This window comes from Babylonia areolata, chromosome 10 (genome assembly GCF_041734735.1).
Source record: "Babylonia areolata isolate BAREFJ2019XMU chromosome 10, ASM4173473v1, whole genome shotgun sequence".
Lineage (NCBI taxonomy): Eukaryota > Metazoa > Mollusca > Gastropoda > Neogastropoda > Buccinidae > Babylonia > Babylonia areolata.
The window spans coordinates 21,994,046-22,016,028 of NC_134885.1; the positions used below are offsets into that span (position 1 = coordinate 21,994,046).

General features: G+C 42.6%; 1 protein-coding gene across 1 annotated transcript; it reads right to left on the bottom strand.

Moving 5' to 3' along the window:
* Positions 1–21,318, bottom strand: LOC143286495 (uncharacterized). Its single transcript, XM_076594073.1, has 11 exons — positions 21,175–21,318; positions 18,713–18,821; positions 17,200–17,760; positions 15,457–15,564; positions 12,998–13,078; positions 10,648–10,948; positions 8,577–8,793; positions 5,984–6,168; positions 5,057–5,168; positions 4,399–4,465; positions 1–234 (listed from the first exon to the last, which is right to left on the bottom strand). Exons 2-11 carry the CDS (start codon positions 18,735–18,737, stop codon positions 143–145), a joined length of 1,749 nt encoding a protein of 582 aa, XP_076450188.1. The 5' UTR covers positions 18,738–18,821; positions 21,175–21,318; the 3' UTR covers positions 1–142.
* Between the last annotated feature and the right edge of the window lie 665 nt (positions 21,319–21,983).

Consider the following 21,983-nt stretch of genomic DNA (forward strand, 5'->3'; position numbering starts at 1 on the left):
AGTCTATCCACAATCATTTCAAGTTTATTCCTTCCAGTCCCATCAGCTCCTCCCATGAAGCCAGCACCTAACTCTTGTTTTTGCCAGGGGCCTTAACTGTAGGCCCTGTCAGGGGCCAGAACAGCAGGCCTTGTCAGGGGCCTCAACTGTAGGCCAGACGGAAGTTCCTCTCCTGCTCCTTGCGTTCGCTTTCCATCACCTTCCCCATCTCTTCCACCCGACGGTTCAGGGAACCTGCCACGACAGAAGTTAGCCATGAAGCCACTGTTTAGTTCAGTTACTCAAGGAGGCGTCACTGCGTCCGGACAAACCCATTATACTCTACACCACATTTGCTAAGCAGATGCCGGACCAGCAGTGTAACTCAAGGCGCTTAGTCTGGCCTTGAGATGATGAAAGAGTGGTATATGTAGGTGAAAGACAAAATTAGGATTCATGAAAGAGTGATGTGGAAAAAAAAAAGAAAGAAAAAAAGAAAAAAGTTTGTTTTTGTTTTTTTAAAGAAGAATTTTGGGTGTGTTTTTTTGTGAAGCACGAGGGAAAAAAAAAGGAAAAACAAGAGAGGCAAGGCCTTCAAGACTCACTTGTGATAAATTAAGTCCCCTAGCATTAATTACAGAGTAATTTCCCTTTTTTACTATCTGCACCAAAACGTTTGCAAAATAAATAAAAATTCCATGCTTAGCAAAAGAAGTTCCTGTTTGAACAAAAAATGATAATAATGACTCCTCTTGTTGTTGTGTCGAATAAGAGGTCAAAGTGCCAAGTTTAGAGAATACAAAAAATATAAATATAACAGTAAATGCAGTTTGCATATAATTAGGCTTTAAAAAAAAAAAAATTGTGCCCATCCCAGAGGTGCAATATTGTTTTAAACAAGATGACTGGAAAGAACTGAATTTTTCCTATTTTTATGCCTAATTTGGTGTCAACTGACAAAGTATTTGCAGAGAAAATGTCAATGTTAAAGTTTACCACGGACACACACACACAGACAACCGAACAGCGGGTTAAAACATAGACTCACTTTGTTTACACAAGTGAGTCAAAAAAGCAGGTGCTCCATGACCTGTATGCAAGTGATGAAAAAAAAAAAAAAGAAAAAAAAAAAGTAACACAGAAAGGCTCAACAGCTGAGCGTTCAAAGCCTTGGACTTTCAATCCGAGGGTCCTAGGCTTGAATCTCAGTCAAAGGTGCTCTTTTTTATTGGCAATTTCTGCCAAAAACTCACCAACCTCACAAAAAAAAAAAAACACAAAAATTAAAATGCTCAAAGTATCTCAATGTTTCACTGAAAGAAAATGAATGGACATTATGATAACATGTTCAGTGATGACAAGATGAGACAATCATTGGAAGATAACTAAGATTAAAAAAAAATATATATATACAAACTATTTTGGAGAAAAAAGAGAGGAAAATTCAAGTCAGTATTTTTTGGGCGGAAATGGAACTAAACACCTGCAAATGTATTTAACACAACAACAAAGTGCAGTTATGCTGTTTTCCTCCACTATCATGTTCTATACACAGTCACACATCCACATTATCATACAGTCATACAACATATTGTAAACAATATTTCAGCTTAAAGCTTTCATCCAGAGGTTTCCTAGAAAAAGAAACCCCCAAATGAAGGCTTCAAGCTAAATTCAAGTTATTTTTGTTCTACGACCACTTCCAACATGACCACACCTCCTACCTGTTGATGTAGTTGGGAGGGTGTAACCCTCATCAGGATAACCAGAATCACTTCTGCTGATTGACAACAATGTAACATCTATGTGTCTTACCTGCCTGTGAGAATTACTCAATCAGATCTATGTGTCCTTCATATCCGATAATTAAATAAAAACTCACCTATCCTTCACTCAATCAGATATGTGTCACACCGGTCTGTGAGAATTAAAAAAAACACATCGGCCCTTTTCTCTATCACATCTACGTCTCACCTTTCTGCGAGAATTTAATCTCACCAGCCCATTACTCAATCAGATCTCAAAGTTCTACCTGTCTGAGAATTAAAAACTCACCTATTCTCCACTCAGATTTGTGTAACACCTGTCATGGCCTGGCTTCGCTGACGAAGATCTAGGAAGGGCGTTGTCCACGTCTGATGCAGGCACGCTCATGGCTGACAAGGCCAATGCGGGAAAAGCAGAGTCGGCCGCAGCGGTTGCAAGGGAAAGTCTGGTCTGGGTTCGCGGCTGCAGCGTCGTGGTTCTTCCTCCTTCTGCGTTTGTCCTCAAGGCTGGCCCTGCGGTTGTTTTCGAAGGAGGAGACAGCTTGGTGGATGGTGCGTCGCCAGGTCTCTCGATCAGCGGCTACTGCGGACCACTGGCGATGGTCAATGTGACAGGCACCGAGAGCTTTCTTCAAGGAGTCTTTGTATCTCTTCTTGGGTGCTCCTCTGTCACGGTGGCCAGTGGACAGTTCGCCATACAGCGCGATCTTGGGCAGGCGGTGGTCCTCCATCCTGGACACGTGCCCTGCCCAACGTAGCTGGGTCTTTAGCAGCACTGCCTCGATGCTGATAGTCTTTGCCTGCTCCAGGACCTCGACATTTGTGATGTAGTCACTCCAGTGGATGCTGAGGATGGTGCGAAGGCAGCGCTGGTGGAAGCGATCAAGCAGTCGTATGTGGTGCCGGTAGGTGACCCAGGTTTCGGAGCCATACAACAGGGTGGGCAGTACAACAGCTCTGTACACGCTGATCTTTGTGTCTTTCTTCAGGTGTTTGTTGTTCCACACTCTCTTGTACAGCCTGCCGAATGCGCTGTTTGCCTTTGCAAGTCTGTTGTCGATCTCCTTGTCGATCTTGGCGTCAGACGAGATGGTGCAGCCTAGGTAGCTGAACTGGTGGACTGACTTCAGCTCTGTCTCACCGATGTTGATGTGAGGAGCGTGGAATTCTTCCTGTGGGGCAGGCTGGTGGAGAACTTCCGTCTTTTTCAGACTGACTTCTAGGCCGAAGAGCTGCGCAGCCTCTGCGAAGCAGGACGTTATACGCTGCAGGGCCGCTTCTGTATGGGCGACGAGGGCAGCATCGTCGGCAAACAGAAGCTCTCTGATGAGTTGCTCCAGTGTCTTGGTGTGGGCCTGTAGCTGCCTCAGGTTGAATAGGCTGCCATCAGTGCGGTATCTGATGAAGATACCGTCGTCGTCGCCAAGATCTTCAGTGGCCTGTTGGAGCATCATGCTGAAGAAGATCGTGAAGAGGGTCGGCGCGAGGACACAACCTTGTTTCACTCCATTTCCAATTGGGAAGGGCTCCGAAAGGTCGTTGCTGTGTCTGACCTGTCCACGCTGTTCCTCATGTAGTTGGATGACCATGCTGAGGAATTTTGGGGGGCATCCTAGACGTTTCATGATCTCCCACAGACCTTTTCTGCTCACGGTGTCGAAAGCTTTCGTGAGATCGACGAATGTCGCATACAGTCCTTTGTTCTGTTCCCGACATTTTTCTTGTAGCTGTCTGAGAACGAAGACCATGTCAGTGGTGCCTCTGTTGGCTCTAAAGCCACACTGACTCTCTGGGAGATGTTCTTCGGCGATAGTAGGCACCAGCCGATTTAGGAGGACTCTGGCGAGGATCTTGCCTGCGATGGAGAGCAGAGTTATCCCCCTGTAGTTGGAGCAGTCCGACTTTTCTCCCTTGTTTTTATACAGGGTGATGATGACTGCGTCACGGAGGTCCTGTGGTAGTTTGCCTTGCTCCCAGCAGCAGACAAAGAGGTTGTGGAGTTTGGAGTGTAGTGCTGGGCCTCCATTCTTCCACGCCTCCGGCGGAATTCCGTCAACCCCTGCTGCCTTGCCACATTTCAGCTGTTCAATGGCCTTGACAGTCTCTTCTAGGGTTGGTAGCTCATCCAGTTGTAATTTCACTGGCTGTTGTGGGATGCGGAGAATTGCCGAGTCTTGAACCGTGCGGTTGGCGCTGAAGAGGGCCTGGAAATGTTCCGACCACCTGTTCAAGATCGACGTCTTGTCTGTGAAGAGCGCCTGGCCGTCTGCGCTGCGCAAAGGACTCTGGACCTGGTATGAGGGACCGTACACCGCCTTCAAGGCTTCGTATAAGCCCCGGTAGTCACCAGTGTCTGCACAAAGCTGCGCCCTCTCTGCCAGGTTGGTCCACCACCCATTTTGAATCTCACGAAGCTTGCGCTGTATGTAAGAATAAAAAAGCTAACATGCCCTTTAGTCAATCAGATCTGTATGTCCTACCTCTGTGTGAGAATTTAAAACTCGCCTATCCTTCACTCTTTCAGATCTGTGTCACGACTGTCTGTGAGCTATAAAAACTCACCTGCCCTTTAACCAATTCTGTGTCACACCTGTCTGTTACATATAAAAACTCTCTCACCTGTCCTTTACTCAATCACTTCTGCGTGTCTTACCTGTCTGTCTATCAATCCACAGAAGCGAATCCATATGGGCGTTCAGGATCTTGGTGATCTGCTGCACCTGAAGAAGGACACGACACCCATGGTTTAACAGCATTCTTTCTCTCTATTCATCTTGTTCTTTCACACATCATTTGTCCACAACATGTATGTGAGAAGTATGCTGTCCACAGTTCACGAGCACAGAATAAAAAACAGGTATGAGATACGTCCACCTACAACATCAAAATGAGAGAGTGTTGCGTTCGTCATAGAAGACTCGACTCAAGCTATCAATCTTTACACTTTCATTCTAAGTATGAAGCAGTAGATCTATGTAACCTAATTTTTGTTTTATCCCTTCTCTAAGATTTCTAAACTATAAAAAATACATAAAGAACACAATACCAAAAATGATAAGTTTGTTTGTGTGAACACGCGTGTGCAGATATAAATATTTCTCTCTCTCTCTCTCTTTGTATCTCCTCTGTTTCTTTCTTTCTCTGTCTGTATAGATCTCAGTTTCTCTGCATGTTAACTATTTCTCTGTCTCTTGGTATCTCTGACAATTTCTGTATCTATTTCTCTATCTGTATTTCTCTCTATATATCTTATTATCTCTCTGTCTGTATCGATCTCTGTTCCTCTGTCTGTACCAATCTCTGTGTCTTACAGGGTCCCCGGGGTCGGGTTTGGTGTTGGAAGAGTTCAGGCGGTCAATGATCTCCTTCAGGTCCTGACCCATGCGCTTCAGCTGAGCGTCAAGGTTCTCTGCCAGCTGGTAACTGCACACATCACAGACGGACGGTAGAATGATTCATGCCATCAATGGTGAAACAGCTGCTGCTATTCCCATCCATTGTTTATACATTTTGCATCAAACAGTCCTCACAGTGTACTGAACACTTATCTTTTGGGTGCTAAGGTATTTGGGACATTTCATTTTCAATATTTTGTTTACTGATGATGGTGGGGATGATAATGTTGCTGAGGAAGTCTAGTGAGATTTGGGATTACCTGACAAAGCTGTATTTTACGCTTCTTTTCAAAATATATCCCGTGTCAACTAGGCCTGAGAAATATACATGCTTCCAGTGTCGGTCAGGATATTTAAGCAACACAACAAAAGATGTGTCTATGAAGTCCATACAATTCACAAACATAGCAGTTTCTTACGCAGACATTTGTTAGAAATATAAGAGAAAATGCAAATGTTTTATTTGTAATATAAAGATATTTCCCTGCTTTGTTTGCATTTTGCCTACAGCTGCCTATCTATATCTATGCTTTCTATCCATATCTCTCACTCTGTATATCTATACACACACACAGATGTAATATAATATATATATATAAAGGAAGAACTTTTTGATGCACAATGACGAACCAAAAAACAAAAAGTATTCACAACAGTGAAAGTAATGACAGTGACAATACAATATTACATGTATCCAGACAACAACATGAAAGGAATCATAGTGAAAAACACCCATGGCACAGACACACATAGTAATGCAACACTTCAAATATCCACACAAGAACACGAAGTAATAACAGTGACAACACCCAAGGCACACACACACACACACACAGTACTGACGTGTGTTCACGCTCCAGGTCGGCGTGTTGTTGATAGGAGATGGCCGGCATGGCCTCCAGGGCGGCCTCCAGTGGGGTCAGAAGGTCGGCCAGCTCCCTCTGCTGGCTGTGCACAAAGTCCAGCTCGTGGTCCAACTTCTGCTGCTCCAGCTTCACTCGCTCCAGGTCTGCGTTCAGCTGCACGATCTGTCACATTGGGAACAATAGCCGTGTGGTTAAAGCATTCGACTTTCAATCTAATCTGAGGGTCCCAGGTTCGAATCTTGGTAACGGCGCCTGGTGGATAAAGGGTGGAGATTTTTTTCCATCTCCCAGGTCAACATATCTGAGAACCTGCTAGTGCCTGAACCCCCTTCGTGTGTATATGCAAACAGAAGATCCAATATGCACGTTAAAGATCCTGTTATCCATGTCAGTGTTTGGTGGGGTTGTGGAAACAAGAACATCCCCAGCATGCATACCCCCAAAAATGGAGTATGGCTGCCTACATGGCAGGGTAAATAAACAAAATGGTCATACACGTAAAATATTATACACCTGTCTAAGTGTGTACGTGTGAGTGCCTGAAATCTGATTGAATGACACAGGAAATGAATGACGGGCGCCCAGTGGCAGCCGTCAATCAGTTCCACCCAGGTAAGCAGCTCATTGTGCAAATGACACTGAATCTGTAAAGCGCCTAGAGCTTGGTTTCTGACAGAGGACAGGCGTTATACAAGCATCCATATAAAATCAAATCCTATCACGACATCAGTGGTGTGTGTATAATAATGTCCTATGTCACTATACCCCCATGGAGGAAGACTGTAGATGTTTGTGTGTCACAATGTATCCCGTGGGGATAAGGTATCAGCTGTTAGAGGATTTCCTGGATCTGTCTGTAACCATGCTCACTTGCTCACTCTTAGAATTTTTTTTGGATCTGTCACAAACTTCTCTTGCTCTGAGGGGTTTTTCTGGATCTGTCACTAAGCAAGCTTGGTCCACTGTAAGGGATTTTCCAGATCTGTCACTATGTTCACTGTCTGGGAATTTTCTGGATCTCACACTTACCAGGTTCTTTTCATGGAATCTGTCACTAACTATGCTCACTGTTTGTGGATTTTCTGAATCTGTCACTGAAGTTCAACACTCACTGTGGAAAGAAGAGAACTGTGCTGGACACTGTGTGAAAGTTTTTACCAACAAAGTCTGGGTGCCAGTGACTAAAGAAGACATGGAAATTGTCCACCAAACCAGGTGGTAGCAAACCAGACCAATCAAAGTGCTTTTTTTTTTTTGCCAAGGGCAAACCAGCTGATGGCCACAGGGTTTTTGTGCGTACAAAGTGCATACTATACATCACCTTCGTTTATCATTGCTACAGCGCTTCACGATCCATTATTTTATTTTATTTTTTCTATGTCTGCAAGTGGGTGTATTTATTATTATTATTTTTAATATTAAAGTTGAATTTCATTTAACATGCAACTTTTGTTGCCTTTAGTTCTTATAGGCCTGTTGTTTTACATGCATTATGCCCCCTTTTCTTTTTCTTCTTTTGTTTTTTGACAGCAGATGTGATGTAGCGCAAACTGATCAGTTTGCATGCTTTGATACCTTGAAAGTGAAACTCTCATAAATGCACAAAGTGCATTGGAAAGACTTGTGTCTCTCTTAGCAAACACACACCAAGCTCACATAGACACGCTAAGTGAATACGAAAGACTTGTTGTCCTTAGCAAACACCCACCAAACTCTTACAGGCACGAAAAAAGTATGTGAATGACATGTCTCCCTTAGCAAACACCCGGAAAACTTATAGTCATGCTAAGCGAATGCAAAATACTTGTCACTCTTAGCAAACACCCATCAAACTCTTACAGGCATGCTAAGTGAATGAGAAAGACTTGTCACTCTTAGCAAACACCCATCAAACTCTTACAGGCATGCTAAGTGAATGAGAAAGACTTGCCTCCCTTAGCAAACACACATCAAACTCTTATAGGCCCGCTACGTGACTGCGAAAGACTTGACGTCCTTAGCAAGCACCAACCAAACTCTTATGGGCACACAAAGTGAATGCAAAAGACGTCTCCCTTCCCTTAGCAAACACTGACAAAAATTCAATATAGGCACACAAGGTGTATGCAAACGACTTGTCGTCTTTAGCAAACACCCACCAAACTCTTATAGGCACACTAAATGCTTGCAAAAGACTGGTCTCCCTTAACAAGCACCCATCAAACTCAGGCACACTAAGTGGATGTAAAACACTTGTCTCCCTTAGCAAACACCCACTGAACTCTAATAGGCACGCAAAGTGAATGTGAAAACACCCACCAAACTCTCATTGGCACACTAAATGCTTGCAAAAGACTGGTCTCCCTTAACAAGCACCCATCAAACTCAGGCACACTAAGTGTATGCGAAAAACCTTCCTCCCTTTGCAAACACCCACCAAACTCTCATTGGCACGCTATGTGAATGTGGAAGACTCCCTTAGCAAACACCCACCAAACAAACAGAGGCACACAACATGCTGGCAAAAGACTGGTTTCCCTTAGCAAACACCCACCAAACTCTTATATGAATGCGAAAGACTTGTCACCCACCTTCTCCCCGTTCTCGATGACCAGTCGGTCCCAGGCGTTGACCTGCGTGGCCTGCAGCAGGAAGTTCCTCTCCTGCTCCTCCAGCTCCGACATCCACTTGTTGGTCTCCTCCTCCAGCTGTTTGTAGGTCATCTGGCGACCCGCTTTCGCCCCGCTGTCCCCGCCTGCCGTGGATGCTGGGGCTGCGGCACTGGTGGTGGTGGTGGATGTGGCGAGGCTGGTGAGGAGAGTTGACAGTGTGTGTGTTTTTTTAGTGGTGTGTTCCACTCCCGGTGACCTGCTTTTGCCATGATTTTAAATCATTAGGCCCTGTGTCCCAGCACTGCTCTGGAGTAAACATTTGTCTAGTTTTCACGTTACTACAAAATTGCACTGGCTCTTAGTGCTGCTGCCATGGGGGCTAGTTGGCCTTTGGGAACCATCCCAACGCCGACTTTCCGAAAACCCTCTAGGCTGAGAGAGTGGGGATGTAACTTGGGCAAGACACTCTCACTATAATCAAATTCTAGCCGGGACAGCAGTTACCTCCTTTTGCTGTTCTGATGGTCATAGATGAAAACAACTATCATACTATCATACATATGCATAAACCACAAGGAAAGGGAACTAACTTTTACAGAACTTCCAGATGTGTCCATATGTTATTTAGAGGAAAAACAGTATTTTCTCTGCGTTTTTTATGCAACAGTGTGGCATAGAAACTTGCTGTGGCTGTAAACTCCTCAGGGTTGATTGGGTTCATGTTTTTAATTATAACAACAACAATAAGTTTATTAGGGTTTCACGCAAAGCGGTGGGACAGCCTGTAAATGTGAGCAAAAGTGAGCATGTGTGCTTGCAAGTGTGTGTGTATGCATGCAAGCACGTGTGTGCAATAGTTAACTGGAAGAATCTCCACACAAATTAACTGTTTCAGTACTCTGGATACTTTTTGTATCTCACTTCATTTTCATACCTAGCTCTTTCAACAGTTCACCAATTTATTTCCGTACCTCTGTCCTTTCATTCAACACCTAGCTCTTTTCATTCATTTCTGTACCTAGGTCCTTTCATTCAACACCTAGCTCTTTTCATTCATTTCTGTACCTAGGTCCTTTCATTCAACACCTAGCTCTTTTCATTCATTTCCATACCTAGGTCCTTTCATTCAACACCTAGCTCTTTTCATTCATTTCTGTACCTAGGTCCTTTCATTCAACACCTAGCTCTTTTCATTCATTTCCATACCTAGGTCCTTTCATTCAACACCTAGCTCTTTTCCTTCATTTCTGTACCTAGGTCCTTTCATTCAACACCCAGCTCTTTTAATTCATTTCTGTACCTAGGTCCTTTCATTCATTTCAACACCTAGCTCTTTTCATTCATTTTCAAACTTAGGTCCTTTCATTCATTTCAACACCTAGCTATTTTCATTCATTTCCATACAGAGGTTCCATAACAATTCATTTCCATACCTGGTTTCTTCACCACTTCACTCATTAATTTCCATGCTTCGGTTCTTTCCCAGATTCCCATTACTAGATTCTTTCATTTCCAAACCAATGTTCTTAAACAATTCATTTCCAAACCTGGTTTCTTCACCAATTCACTCTTTAAATTTCCATACTCTGGTTCTTTCATCCATTCCGAAAATGGAGTATGGCTGCATACATGGCAGGGTAAATAAGCAAAATGGTCACACACGTAAAATATCACATGTCTGTATGAGTATGTGAGTGTGTGACTGAAACCTGATTGAATGAGAGAGGAAATGAATGATGAGCGCCCAATGGCTGCTGTCAGCTGGCTCAAGCTGGGTAGGCACCCTGTTGTGCAAATGACTCTGTGTTAGTCAAGCACTTAGAGCTCGGTCTCTGACTGAGGATCGATGCTATATAAGTATCCATATCGTCATGATTCCCATACCTGTGTCCTTTCACTCATTCCCAAAACTAGATTCTGTCATTGCCACACCCAGGTTCTTTACCAATTCATTTCCATACCTAGTTTCTTCACCCATTCACTCATTCATTTCCATACTTAGGTTCTTCCATTCATTCCAATACCTAGGTCCGTTCATTTGTTTCCTCACCTGGGTGTGGACGACGTCAGATTCAGAGAGAACCCTGTTGCAGTAGTGCTGGCTGCAGCAGCTGTGGTTGTCGTCAGACCCAACTTCGGTGCGCCCAAACCCAGACTGGGTGCACCTGTACCCAGGGAGAACCCACCAGCAGTGGATGCTGTGGCGGCTGCTGGAGTGGCAAAGGAGAAGGACGGGGTGGTGGTGGAGGTGGTGGAAGCGGGGACGGAGGCAGCAGCGGTGGAGGAAGCGGGTGGAGCTAAACCGAAGAAGCCACCTGTTGCTGCTGATGCCTGGGGAGCCACACCCCCACCTGCAAGGGGATTCATTTAGGTGTCTACTTCACTGCACATCCTTTCATCCTCTCACTCTCTCTCAGCAAATTATTATTCTTTTTTTTTTCAATTAACAAAACAGATTTATGGTCATGTATGCCTACACAGTTTCACATCCAAGTGAAAGACAGGTCAAGCACTGATGGAAAACCTGCTATTCCTTAATTCTTTTCTGTCAGCAAGTGTATTTATTTATTTATCTATCTTTATATCAAACAACTGTGGCAAAGTTTCAAATGTATCTATTCATTTATCTATTTTCTTAATACCAAAGGGCTGTAGCCAAGTTTGCAGGAGCAGCAGAGTCGATGCCAAGACACTGGCATCATCATCGCAGTCTCTTCACTTTTTGCGGCATCTGCTTGCTTGTCTGCTCTGTTGATGTGAGCTGACTGTGAGATGTTTTCATTCTGATTCATCGAAAGGTTTCATTCATTTTCATTGCCATGAGCACAAAACTTCTGGATTTAGAAGTTGAGGCTGATGAGATACGACTTTGATTCATGACATCGTTTTGACAGATTTTAACATACATTAAGCGCACTATATTCTAAGGCTCATGGCTGAAGTAAAGGAAAAATGAATCACCTCATGCTTTGTAAAATACAGTACACTAAATCTTAATTCATTCCACCCCACAGCTACATGCCTGATACAACTCCCCTGGACCAGCACTACATGAGACCAATGCAGAAAAAAAAACAGGGTGGTTCACTAAAACAACGAAAACAGATGGAAAATTGTTGATTTAATCGGTCAAACAAAGCTTTGTTTTCACGCTTCTGGAATCTGTAAATGGTTCAGTTTACAATGTCAACTGTAGCAAGAAAGAATGAACAAAATTAGATCAGTGTGTTGGTACGAAAAAAGTCGTACCTGGTCCACAGGGGAAGTAATCATGGTACGAGATAATGTCACAAGTATACACACAGCATTCTGTCCTCACGTTTTCTACGCTTTTATATTGAAAACAACAACAACAACAAGTGAAGAATCACCATTCTATAACAATGCCAACACAATTCAATCCAGTGACTCCATAAACAACGCTGATATATATCTGGATTCCCATATACATTAATAAAATTCTATAGTTTTTTCAAAACAAAGCCAAATAAACAATTCATCTGCTACACCACTGCTGAAAAAGACAGATGAATATTTCAGTACCAATGTTCAATTTTCATTATTTTTAGTTAGTACTGATGTTCAGTTTTCAGTTTTTATATCAAAATACATTATCTGGGGTAGATTTTGATTACAAAGGAGAGTGCCTTGCCTAAGTTACACCCCTACTCTCTCAGCCAAGAGGGCTTTAGGACAGTTAGCATTAGGGATGGTCCCGAAAGGCCAACTGGCCCTAAGGCTGCAGCACTAAGAGCCAGTGCAATTGTGCCTCCTAGTTTGAAAGAACCATAGTCCTTCGCGAAAGACCAAGCTGTAAATGAATCCCCATTCCACATCAACCTAGGATTTCAGCATTTTATTTTATGTCCTCTATGTTTTTACATTCAGTGACAGTGAATTTCGTGTATTGTCTGCGTAGCATGCACCACATATGAATTTCTCTTATTGAGATAATAAAGTATTCTGTATTCCCACAGGAGATCATCGTGCATAGTTTCAGTTTCAGTAGCTCAAGGAGGCGTCACTGTGTTCGGACAAATCCATATACGCTACACCACATCTGCCAAGCAGATGCCTGACCAGCAGTGTAACCCAACGCGCTTAGTCAGGCCTTGAGAAAAAAAAAAAGAAAAAAAAAGAAAAAAAAGGTGAATAAATAATAGATAAGCTTACATAAATAAGCAAATAAATAATAATTATAATAAAAAAAAAGAATAAAAAAAAGGTCGTAGTAATATTAATAATAATAAAATAATAATAAATAAATAAATAAATAAGACAACAATGATGATAAATAAGCAAATAAATGTAAAACATGAAGACACACATACACCCACACATGCATAACAGATAAAGAGAAGGGTGTGGCAACATGAGACCAGCAGGCAGTGTGCACTCACCAAGGGTTGGGGGCTGTGTGGAAGTGGTGGTGGGGGCTGTCAGCAACGATGCCAGAGAGGAGGCTGTGGTCGCTGGAGCACCTGTACCCACCCACCACACGGAAACATATATAAAACGTGTCTTCGTCAAGACTTTCCACACCCATCCCTTCCCCTCCTTCAGAGACATAAGTAAAAAGATGTCTTCATCTCCACTTTCTGCACCCGTTCCCCCAGCCACACCCACCGTACACAGACACAAATAAAAAGATGTATTCATCATGACTGCATAACTACATGCATGTATATGAATGTGTATTGTGTGTGCGTGTGTTTATGTAAGTTTGTGCCTGCCTATGTGTGCGTATGTGTTAGGGTAGCTGTTAGATACACATGTATGTTAAAATGTATGTATGCAGAGAGAGAGAGAGAGAGAGAGAGAGAGAGAGAGAGAGAGAGTGTGTGTGTGTGAGTGTGAGTGTGTGTGTGTGTGTGTGTGTGTGTGTGTGTGTGTGTAGTCACATTTTGGTGTGTGTGTATGTAACATTGATGTAATGTTTTATGTTAACAAAAGCGTTTTTGTAAAGCACCTAGAGCAGATTTCTGGATAGTGTGCTATATAAGTATCCATTATTATTATTATTATGACTTAATGCATTCATTCTGACTCCCCCCTTCTCCTCCTCCCCCATATCATAAATAAAAACATATCTTCATCACAACTTTCTGCACCTGCCCCCCACCCTCTCCCACCACTGCACACAAATGAGAATTTGCCTTCATCACCCCGTCACACCACGTGTATGATTACCCAGGGGTGCAAGTGGAAAAAAGTGGCAAGACTGAAGTCCGGTCTTCTATGATTTTCCGTCCTAGGCGATTTTTTTCTCTCGGTAAAATACAGAGTTTCAGGGCTAAGTAACAGTGTGTGTGTGTGTGTGTGCCTCTCTCTCTCTCTCTCTCTCTCACACACACACACACACACAGACACAGACACACATTCTCTCTGTTCTCGCTTTCCAACGAACAGTCCCATCCGGCTTCCAGCGGCAAAAATGGGAGTCGTACACAGCGCGCGCGGCCAGACACAGCTGGCGCTGGCTTCAGTTTAGCTAAGCACTGGTCAACCAGTCAAGAGAGTTCCATCTTCCGGTGAATAGTTCAGTATTCAAGTTCCGACCAAAACTTTCCCGGACCAAAAGCATAGGGACAAAAAAAAAAAAAAAAAAAAAAAAAAAAAAAAAAAAAAAATCGAAATTTCATCAAGACGGAAATCCGTATGAGACGGAACCACTTGCACCCCTGGATTACCCCACCATTTAGGCGGGCACATATTCACATGTCAAACTTGTAACCAATTCTCATCATTTCCAAAACATTACATCACTCAGATACTCCAAAATAAAAGCAGTTATTGCATGCTGAATGATTCACACACACACACAAAAAGACTTTGAAGCAAGAAGGTGGCTCAGCAATTTGTAAACCATATCACCAACTCAAATAGTGAAATATTCAACAAGTTATTTCCAGTTAATTCAATACCCTCTCTAAAAGTAATGAAACATTTGTTGACAATAAATACGTCAATGGTGCAGCTAGTGTCATTCTGTGTGTTCTGCCTAGAATTTCCTCTTCTTTTAATTGCAGACAAGAAAATAGAATGGCTGTCTTAAAAGCGCAACTTGGAACATGATTTCTGCTATCTGGCAGCAAACTGTGAAAGTAAGTCCTCCATAAGTGGAGTCTAAACGAACTAAAATATTTATGATCTGGAAATACAGTTAAACCCCGAAGACTTACAGTTACGCTCCTATAATGGGAATGTGTGGACATTTTTTCTTTTATTTCAAAATCAAGTACTGTCACTTTTACAGAGAAAAAAAATGGTTAAAACTTAACAACAGACACACACACACATACAAATATGATAATTAATACATACGCCTAAACACCACCAACAGAAACAGGGTTATTACACAGACTTGCTTTGCTTACACACAGAATGTAAAAAAAATATTCAAAAAAAGGGGGAGGGGTAGGGGGCGTGATAATCAGTGTTGTGCAGTCCCATAGTTCAAAGCACTTTACACAAGCGCACAAGTGACAAATGATACAAAGAGAGAGAGAGAGAGAGAGAGAGAGAGAGAGAGAGAGAGAGAGGAAGACAGTAAGACAAAGACAAAATCTTTATTATCGAGGGAAATAGATAAGCAAGTAACATGCTTTTTTACATCCAGCCCTCACCCTAAAGAGGGAATAAAGCTAAAGAAGCAAAAATGAATTAAAAAAAAAAAATCAAAACACAATCAAAATACACAGAGAGAGAGAGAGAGAGGGAGAGAGATAGATAGAGGGAGAGAGACACAGAGAGAGAGAGAGAGAGAGAGGGAGAAAGAGAGAAACAGAGATAACGACAGAGAGAAACAAAGACAAAGACAAAGAGAGAGAGAGAGAGAGAGAGAGAGAGAATGTTTTACCAGTGGCAGCAGCAGTGGTGGCAGCGCTGGACTGAGGATTAGGCAGTAAGCTCTGGGCACCGAACGTTAAACCTGTTGGTGCTGTTGTTGTGGCTGCTGGTGCCGCCCCTGCCACACACACAGGTTATTAGGTTCAGGTTCCCTAGCCTTCCGCAGCCACTGGGGTAGTGAATTCATAGCTACTGTGTCCAAGGTGTGGCATAGGGAGGTGGGTCCCAAAGCCTTCCACAGCCACTGGGGTAGTGAATTCATAGCTACTGTGTCCAAGGTGTGGCATAGGGAGGCGGGTCCCAATCAGGGTCTCATAGCCTTCCGCAGCCACTGGGGTAGTGAATTCATAGCTACTGTGTCCAGGGTGTGGCATAGGAAGGCGGGTCCCAATCAGGGTCTCCTAGCCTTCCACAGCCACTGGGGTAGTGAATTCATAGCTACTGTGTCCAGGGTGTGGCACAGGGAGGTGGGTCCCAATCAGGGTCTAGTAGCCTTCCACAGCCACTGGGGTAGTGAATTCATAGCTACTGTGTCCAAGGTGTGGCATAGGGAGGCGGGTCCCAATCAGGGTCTAGTAGCCTTCCACAGCCACTGGGGTAGTGAATTCATAGCTACTGTGTCCAAGGTGTGGCACAGGGAGGTGGGTCCCAAAGCCTTCCACAGCCACTGGGGTAGTGAATTCATAGCTACTGTGTCCAGGGTGTGGCATAGGGAGGCGGGTCCCAATCAGGGTCTCCTAGCCTTCCACAGCCACTGGGGTAGTGAATTCATAGCTACTGTGTCCAGGGTGTGGCACAGGGAGGTGGGTCCCAATCAGGGTCTAGTAGCCTTCCACAGCCACTGGGGTAGTGAATTCATAGCTACTGTGTCCAGGGTGTGGCATAGGGAGCTGGGTCCCAATCCTCTCCTTTCACCGTTTTAACCTTTCTCATCCAAAGTCAGAAACCCATTAACACCTGGGTGGAGTGAGGTAAATCGGAGTAAAGTGCCTGACCCAAGGACATAACACCATGCAGAAACAGAGCCCCGCACCCTGATCAATGGATCATAAATCCAATGCCTGATCAACACTGTCAAGGCACCTCTGCCACACACAACCTCATTATAAACAACCTCATCAAGCATTCATAAAAATTAAAAAAAAAAAATCATTCATTTAAATACATATCACCTACAGGTCCAAAGGCCCTGGGTACTTTACAATAATGACAACATAAACAAAAGACGTTGTGATCACAACAGTTTACACAGACAGGAACAAGCTTACTTCAAGTCAGCAGCTGAGACATCAGTTATTTAGACTTGAAGTCCACTTTGCTGGTATGAGGTTCAGTGCTAACATTAAGACCACACTGCCATTCTAAACCAATTAACACAAAATATTTTATTTCGCACATGAGCTTACAGTTTAGCAAAATCCATTACTATAATTTACAATTTAATATCGTTATTAGCTACATTTATACTACTTCCTTAACCTCTTGACTGCTGAACTTAGGTGAAATGAGATGAGTGAAGTATAAAAAAAATCTGCAATTACTATTTTTTGTATACTTATCACATGGTGTACTTCATTCTGTTAAGGGAAAGTAATGCATTACGTAGTCTGAAGAGGAAAAAGTTTAAATACAGAACAATGACTGACATCCTGGACTGTATGCTGAGCCTTATCTCAGTGAAGTGACCAAACATCACAAACAAGCATACTGGTCATCAGCAGTCAATGAGACAACTGACGCTCTCTGTCCTCACCAAGGCCAAAATTGAAGCCACCAGCGCCAGCCGTTGCCTGGGTAGCGGGGGTGGCCCCCACACCCCCTAGTGAAAACCCTCCCACCGCTGGGGCCGGCTTCGCGACACCAGCCTGACCTGCCGCCCCTCCCCCAAATGAGAACCCCCCTCCTCCTGCTGCTGGTTGTGTTGCTGCTGTTGTCGTGGCTGCTCCGAAGCTGAACCCTCCTGGCTGGCCTGCCGAGGGCGCAGCAGTGCCGAAGGAGAACCCCGCTCCGGGGGCTGCGGGTTGGGAGGCAGTGCTGGCGGCCGCCGTGTTGGGCGCTGCTCCGAAGGTTAAGCCCCCTGCTGCAGGGGTGGTGCTGGCTGGGGCAGGGTTGGTTGGAGCGCCGAAACTGAACCCGCCTGATGACTGAGGGGCGGCAGTAGTAGGGGCGGCGGTGGGGGCCGGGGCACCAAAGGAGAATCCTCCAGTGGCCCCTGCCCCTCCAGTGGCCCCTGCCCCTCCAGTGGCCCCCGCCCCAAAGGAGAACCCCCCACCTGCAGGATTGCCCCCTGTGCCAGTCTGTCCAAAGGTGAAGCCTGAAAAACCCCCCACCAGATTTATGATCAAGAGAAAAATCCATTACAGCTAGCCAATAAATAAAACGACAATTCACCTAAAAAAAGAATTTAAAAATAAATAAAAATAGGGATGTCATTCACAAATTTTCAAACAACATATCCTAACTGATTGTCAGACCAAGTAGTGCATCTCCCGAATTTCCCACCATCCCCAACATCCCAAAAAATAAAAAGAGAAAAGGATTATAGACAACAGCTCTTATAAACATCAATCTTTATCAATAATAAAAATAAAATGGCAAACATTTAACTAACAACCAAATCCATGTTGCGGTAAATTATATGTAGTTAAATGTTTATTTCAATGTATTGGGGTAAGTTTGTGTGCATGTGTAAATTTGTGCATACATCATGTAGGCATGTGAAACAGTGTACTTTGCGCAGCTACTATCTGCAGATATATGTATGTACATACACATGCTTCCATGCATACCGGTCAATATATTATAAACCAGTTTTTCTATATTTTTTATTCTTGTTATGTTTATGACTATTTAATGTTTGTATTAAAGTGACAATTTTTTTCAAGGCTTTTTTTTTTCAACCTCAATGCATGAGAAATTCACATCAGAATGTTGATCTCTATCTCACAGATCCGAAGTGGCTAAGAACTCTAATGTCATAATATGGAGAGTCTACATCAGTACATTACTACATGTCTCAAAACGTCTACTGAAACCTAGCCTGGCTGCCAAAGAGCATGCTGGAGTAGACAAACAAAACTTGCCCTGTGTGGACATTCAAGGCCATTTGGCATTTATATTGTCCTGCGATTTATATATATGCAGTCATGTAGAAAATTGCTATCATCTATGTAAAGTCACCACATTACAGTCTATACAGACTTATTCCAAAGTCAAACTTCACACTGTCTGCATTTCTCACACAATCACTGAATCAGAGCACTTACCTCCAGGTTTCTGTCCACCAAACATGTTGCCTTCTGTCTATCTCCAAAAAGGCCAACAAATGTTACAGCTGCAAATATGGATCACTGTATAGTCAGCTTCTAGTTTTATCTGTTGAAAGATACAAGAAGAAAAGCATTAGTCTTTCAAATTATGGAACAGAAAATCAGATCTGGACTACAAGGAACACGAGGTGGAAATCATTATATAAAAGAAAAAGATTATCAATATGATACACCAGGGGTATGTGGAATGTAAGGTATGTGGAATGTAAGGTATGTGGAATGTAAGGTATGTGGAATGTAAGGTATGTGGAATCTAACCATTTCTAACTTTTACTTGTCAACTACCTTTTATTACTCTTAATAATATGGCATTAATCTTGTGAGTTTCTGTCAATCTATTTATAAATATGTGAATACAATTACCTACCCTACCAGATTACTTATCAAAACAGCAACAACTTAATATTTTGTCCCAGTGTTGTGTTTTATTTCAATTATTAGCATGAGATAAGATGATATGTTTTGTTGTGTCTGGTCTGTCTATTTTGTGAGGTGGTGATAAGAATAGACCACCAACATATGGTCACGAGAAGCAGAGACTGCAAGTGTTTGTCATCCCTTCAATACTTTCACTGTATGACTATGACAGTATGAGTAATATATCCAAGATTTTTTTTTTTTTTTTTTAAAGTCAAAGAAATGTGCAATTTATAGTTTGTGATACTGACAAGGCAGTCTAAATAGGTAAGTGCAGAAATTAATTCTGTAAAACCTACCATATTCATTGTTGTTATTACTGTGTGTCAGTCTGATTCACTGTTATGTACAGTACATCAGAAACAAATATATTACCTCTGAAGAGGAAATTTGTAAGTAAGCACTTAAGTGGTAAGCTTTGAAGAAATTGAACTACAAATCCTAAAGTTGAACTCTTTAATAAAATAAACCCTGAGTTCCATTATGACTTCAAATTCTGCATGCAGCCCACAAGGCAGAAAGATTTTAATGTAGAAGTGAAGAATATTCATGTCTTTTTAAGTCTTAACAGGCTCATAAATAGCACAACGAAAATGGGGAAATGTTGCTGGCTAATACAGTAATAGTAAATTTTCTTGTTCCACACAGATTCACTGGTAAAGCAGTATAAATTTGTGGGATTGGACTTGTCTATTATCATAGATGACAAAATCATCCTCATGGTTTATTTCAATGTGTCAAAGAATTGGCAATCATATTTATATAGTTGGCAAACATCAACTTCATGATAATCCTTGTGATGGTGTATATATATATATATATATATATATATATATATATATATAGCTGGATATTTCAGTTTCCATCCATGAACTGTGATAATTTGATGGTAATTACATTTACAGGATCTTTAACTTGCATATTTGATCTTGACACACTTAAGTACACAGGAAGGAAGCCCAGGCATCATCAGATTTGTACATAACTTGGTTGGAAGATCACAAAAATCCCCACCCTTAACTCACCAAAAGGTGATACCTACATGACTACTTAGAGTTCAGGACATTATGATCTGAATGTATAACGCTGAATTCTCTTGGTTATCTACTATTTTAAAAAACACAGTAGCTGGGCGTCGAAACTTGATCGTTACGAAGCTCGGTGCTTAGCGGAGATCCCAACGAAACTGTCATTGAATGACATCTGTAATGCTTATGATAATTTTGGTAGAAGTTCGTTGGTTTAAAAAAAAAAAAAAAAAAATAGTGGGAGATTGTTGGTAATTTTGGTGGGAGATTTGGAAAATATAGTCAGGAGGAGGTGTTGATGGTCACATGACCAATCTGTGGATCAAGAGTTTGATTCCTGGTTGGACTTTTCTGTACGCGGTTCTATCAGCCATTATTTTTAGTGAAAAGTTCATGCAGGACTGAGGACAGCAACGAAAGCAAACTCAAGAATCGGTCCGCAAAGACTTTTATTGACCGAAAATTTAACCTTACATCTGTTAATTATTGGGGACCGATGTCGAACTGTTCGTTGCACATCGATCGAAGATAGTTCCAGTCATTGTGGTCTGACTGAATCAGTGATTGTCCAACTGTATTCTCTTGGCTATTTCCTATCAAATAAAAAGGTTTTTAGTGATTACGACTGTGTAAAGCATCCGCACTTTTTTTCAGCTGGGAAACCCAGATGACATTAACACACCATCTAAGTACCTAAGCTATCAATACAATGTTTTTCACGCGGTTTCACAAGTCTTTCACACATTATTAGCTGCTCAATAAGATCACTGTCATCACATCATGTTTTAAGCTGGAGTTGGTTCGTAATAAGATTTTCCATTTTAGAGAGTTAAGGCTGGTGCGAAGAAAAATACGGAAGTTCTGATATAGCAAAAGACAATATGTCTGACTTATCTGCTACCAAAAAGTCGTATTAGTTTTATTCTTAATAACAAATGATAATTTTCAACCCACCTGGCTTCGCCGCCACGAAACCAAAACCGGAAGTTATTTGAAATGGAATTATATGTACAGCAGTAAGGCCAACTGACTGCTGTTTCGGAAGATGTGAAAGCGTGTAGATTGATTCATATACACCACGCTATAACTGCTTAAGGAAGGAAAAGGCCCCAGCATGACAGCGGCTGAGACAAGTGTAAATAAACAACTGAACAAGATACAAGTATACTCTATCATCTCTAAGAGACATGATTAACAAATTCAAGTGGCACACTCTCAGACGGAGTCAAGCCGCGACGTCAAACGGCAAGACTGGCCATGCTATACAAATTGCAGAATGAACTAAAAGGTAAACATGCCCTCCCTGAAGCAGAAACTCATCCCACCACTGCTGCGACAACAACGAGCCCATCCAGAGCAGCTGTCCCAGATCTTCTGTAGGACACAGTACAGACAGGCAGGATTCCTCCCAAAAACAAATCGGGACTGGAACGCCCTGCCTCTCAGCCGGTGACAGCTGTGAAGGCCACCACCACTGGCACTGACTCTTGTATCGAAGGTGTCGCAGTGGCTACTAAATGATAACTGACCCCCCCGCCCCCTTTTTCCCCATTTGAACCACCACCAAAGAAAGAAAGAGAATCTAGGTAATACTATTTTAAATTCTTAGTATAGGGATCATAGTGGATCAAAGTGGCAGTAAATGACGGACTGGAGCTGTGCCGGTTGGGATTTATCCCTGGGGAGTGCGAGTGGTCCAGCCTAGATACTGTGAAATTTAAGTTATCTTTTTTTCATTATTAAAAAATTATAATTGTTTTTTT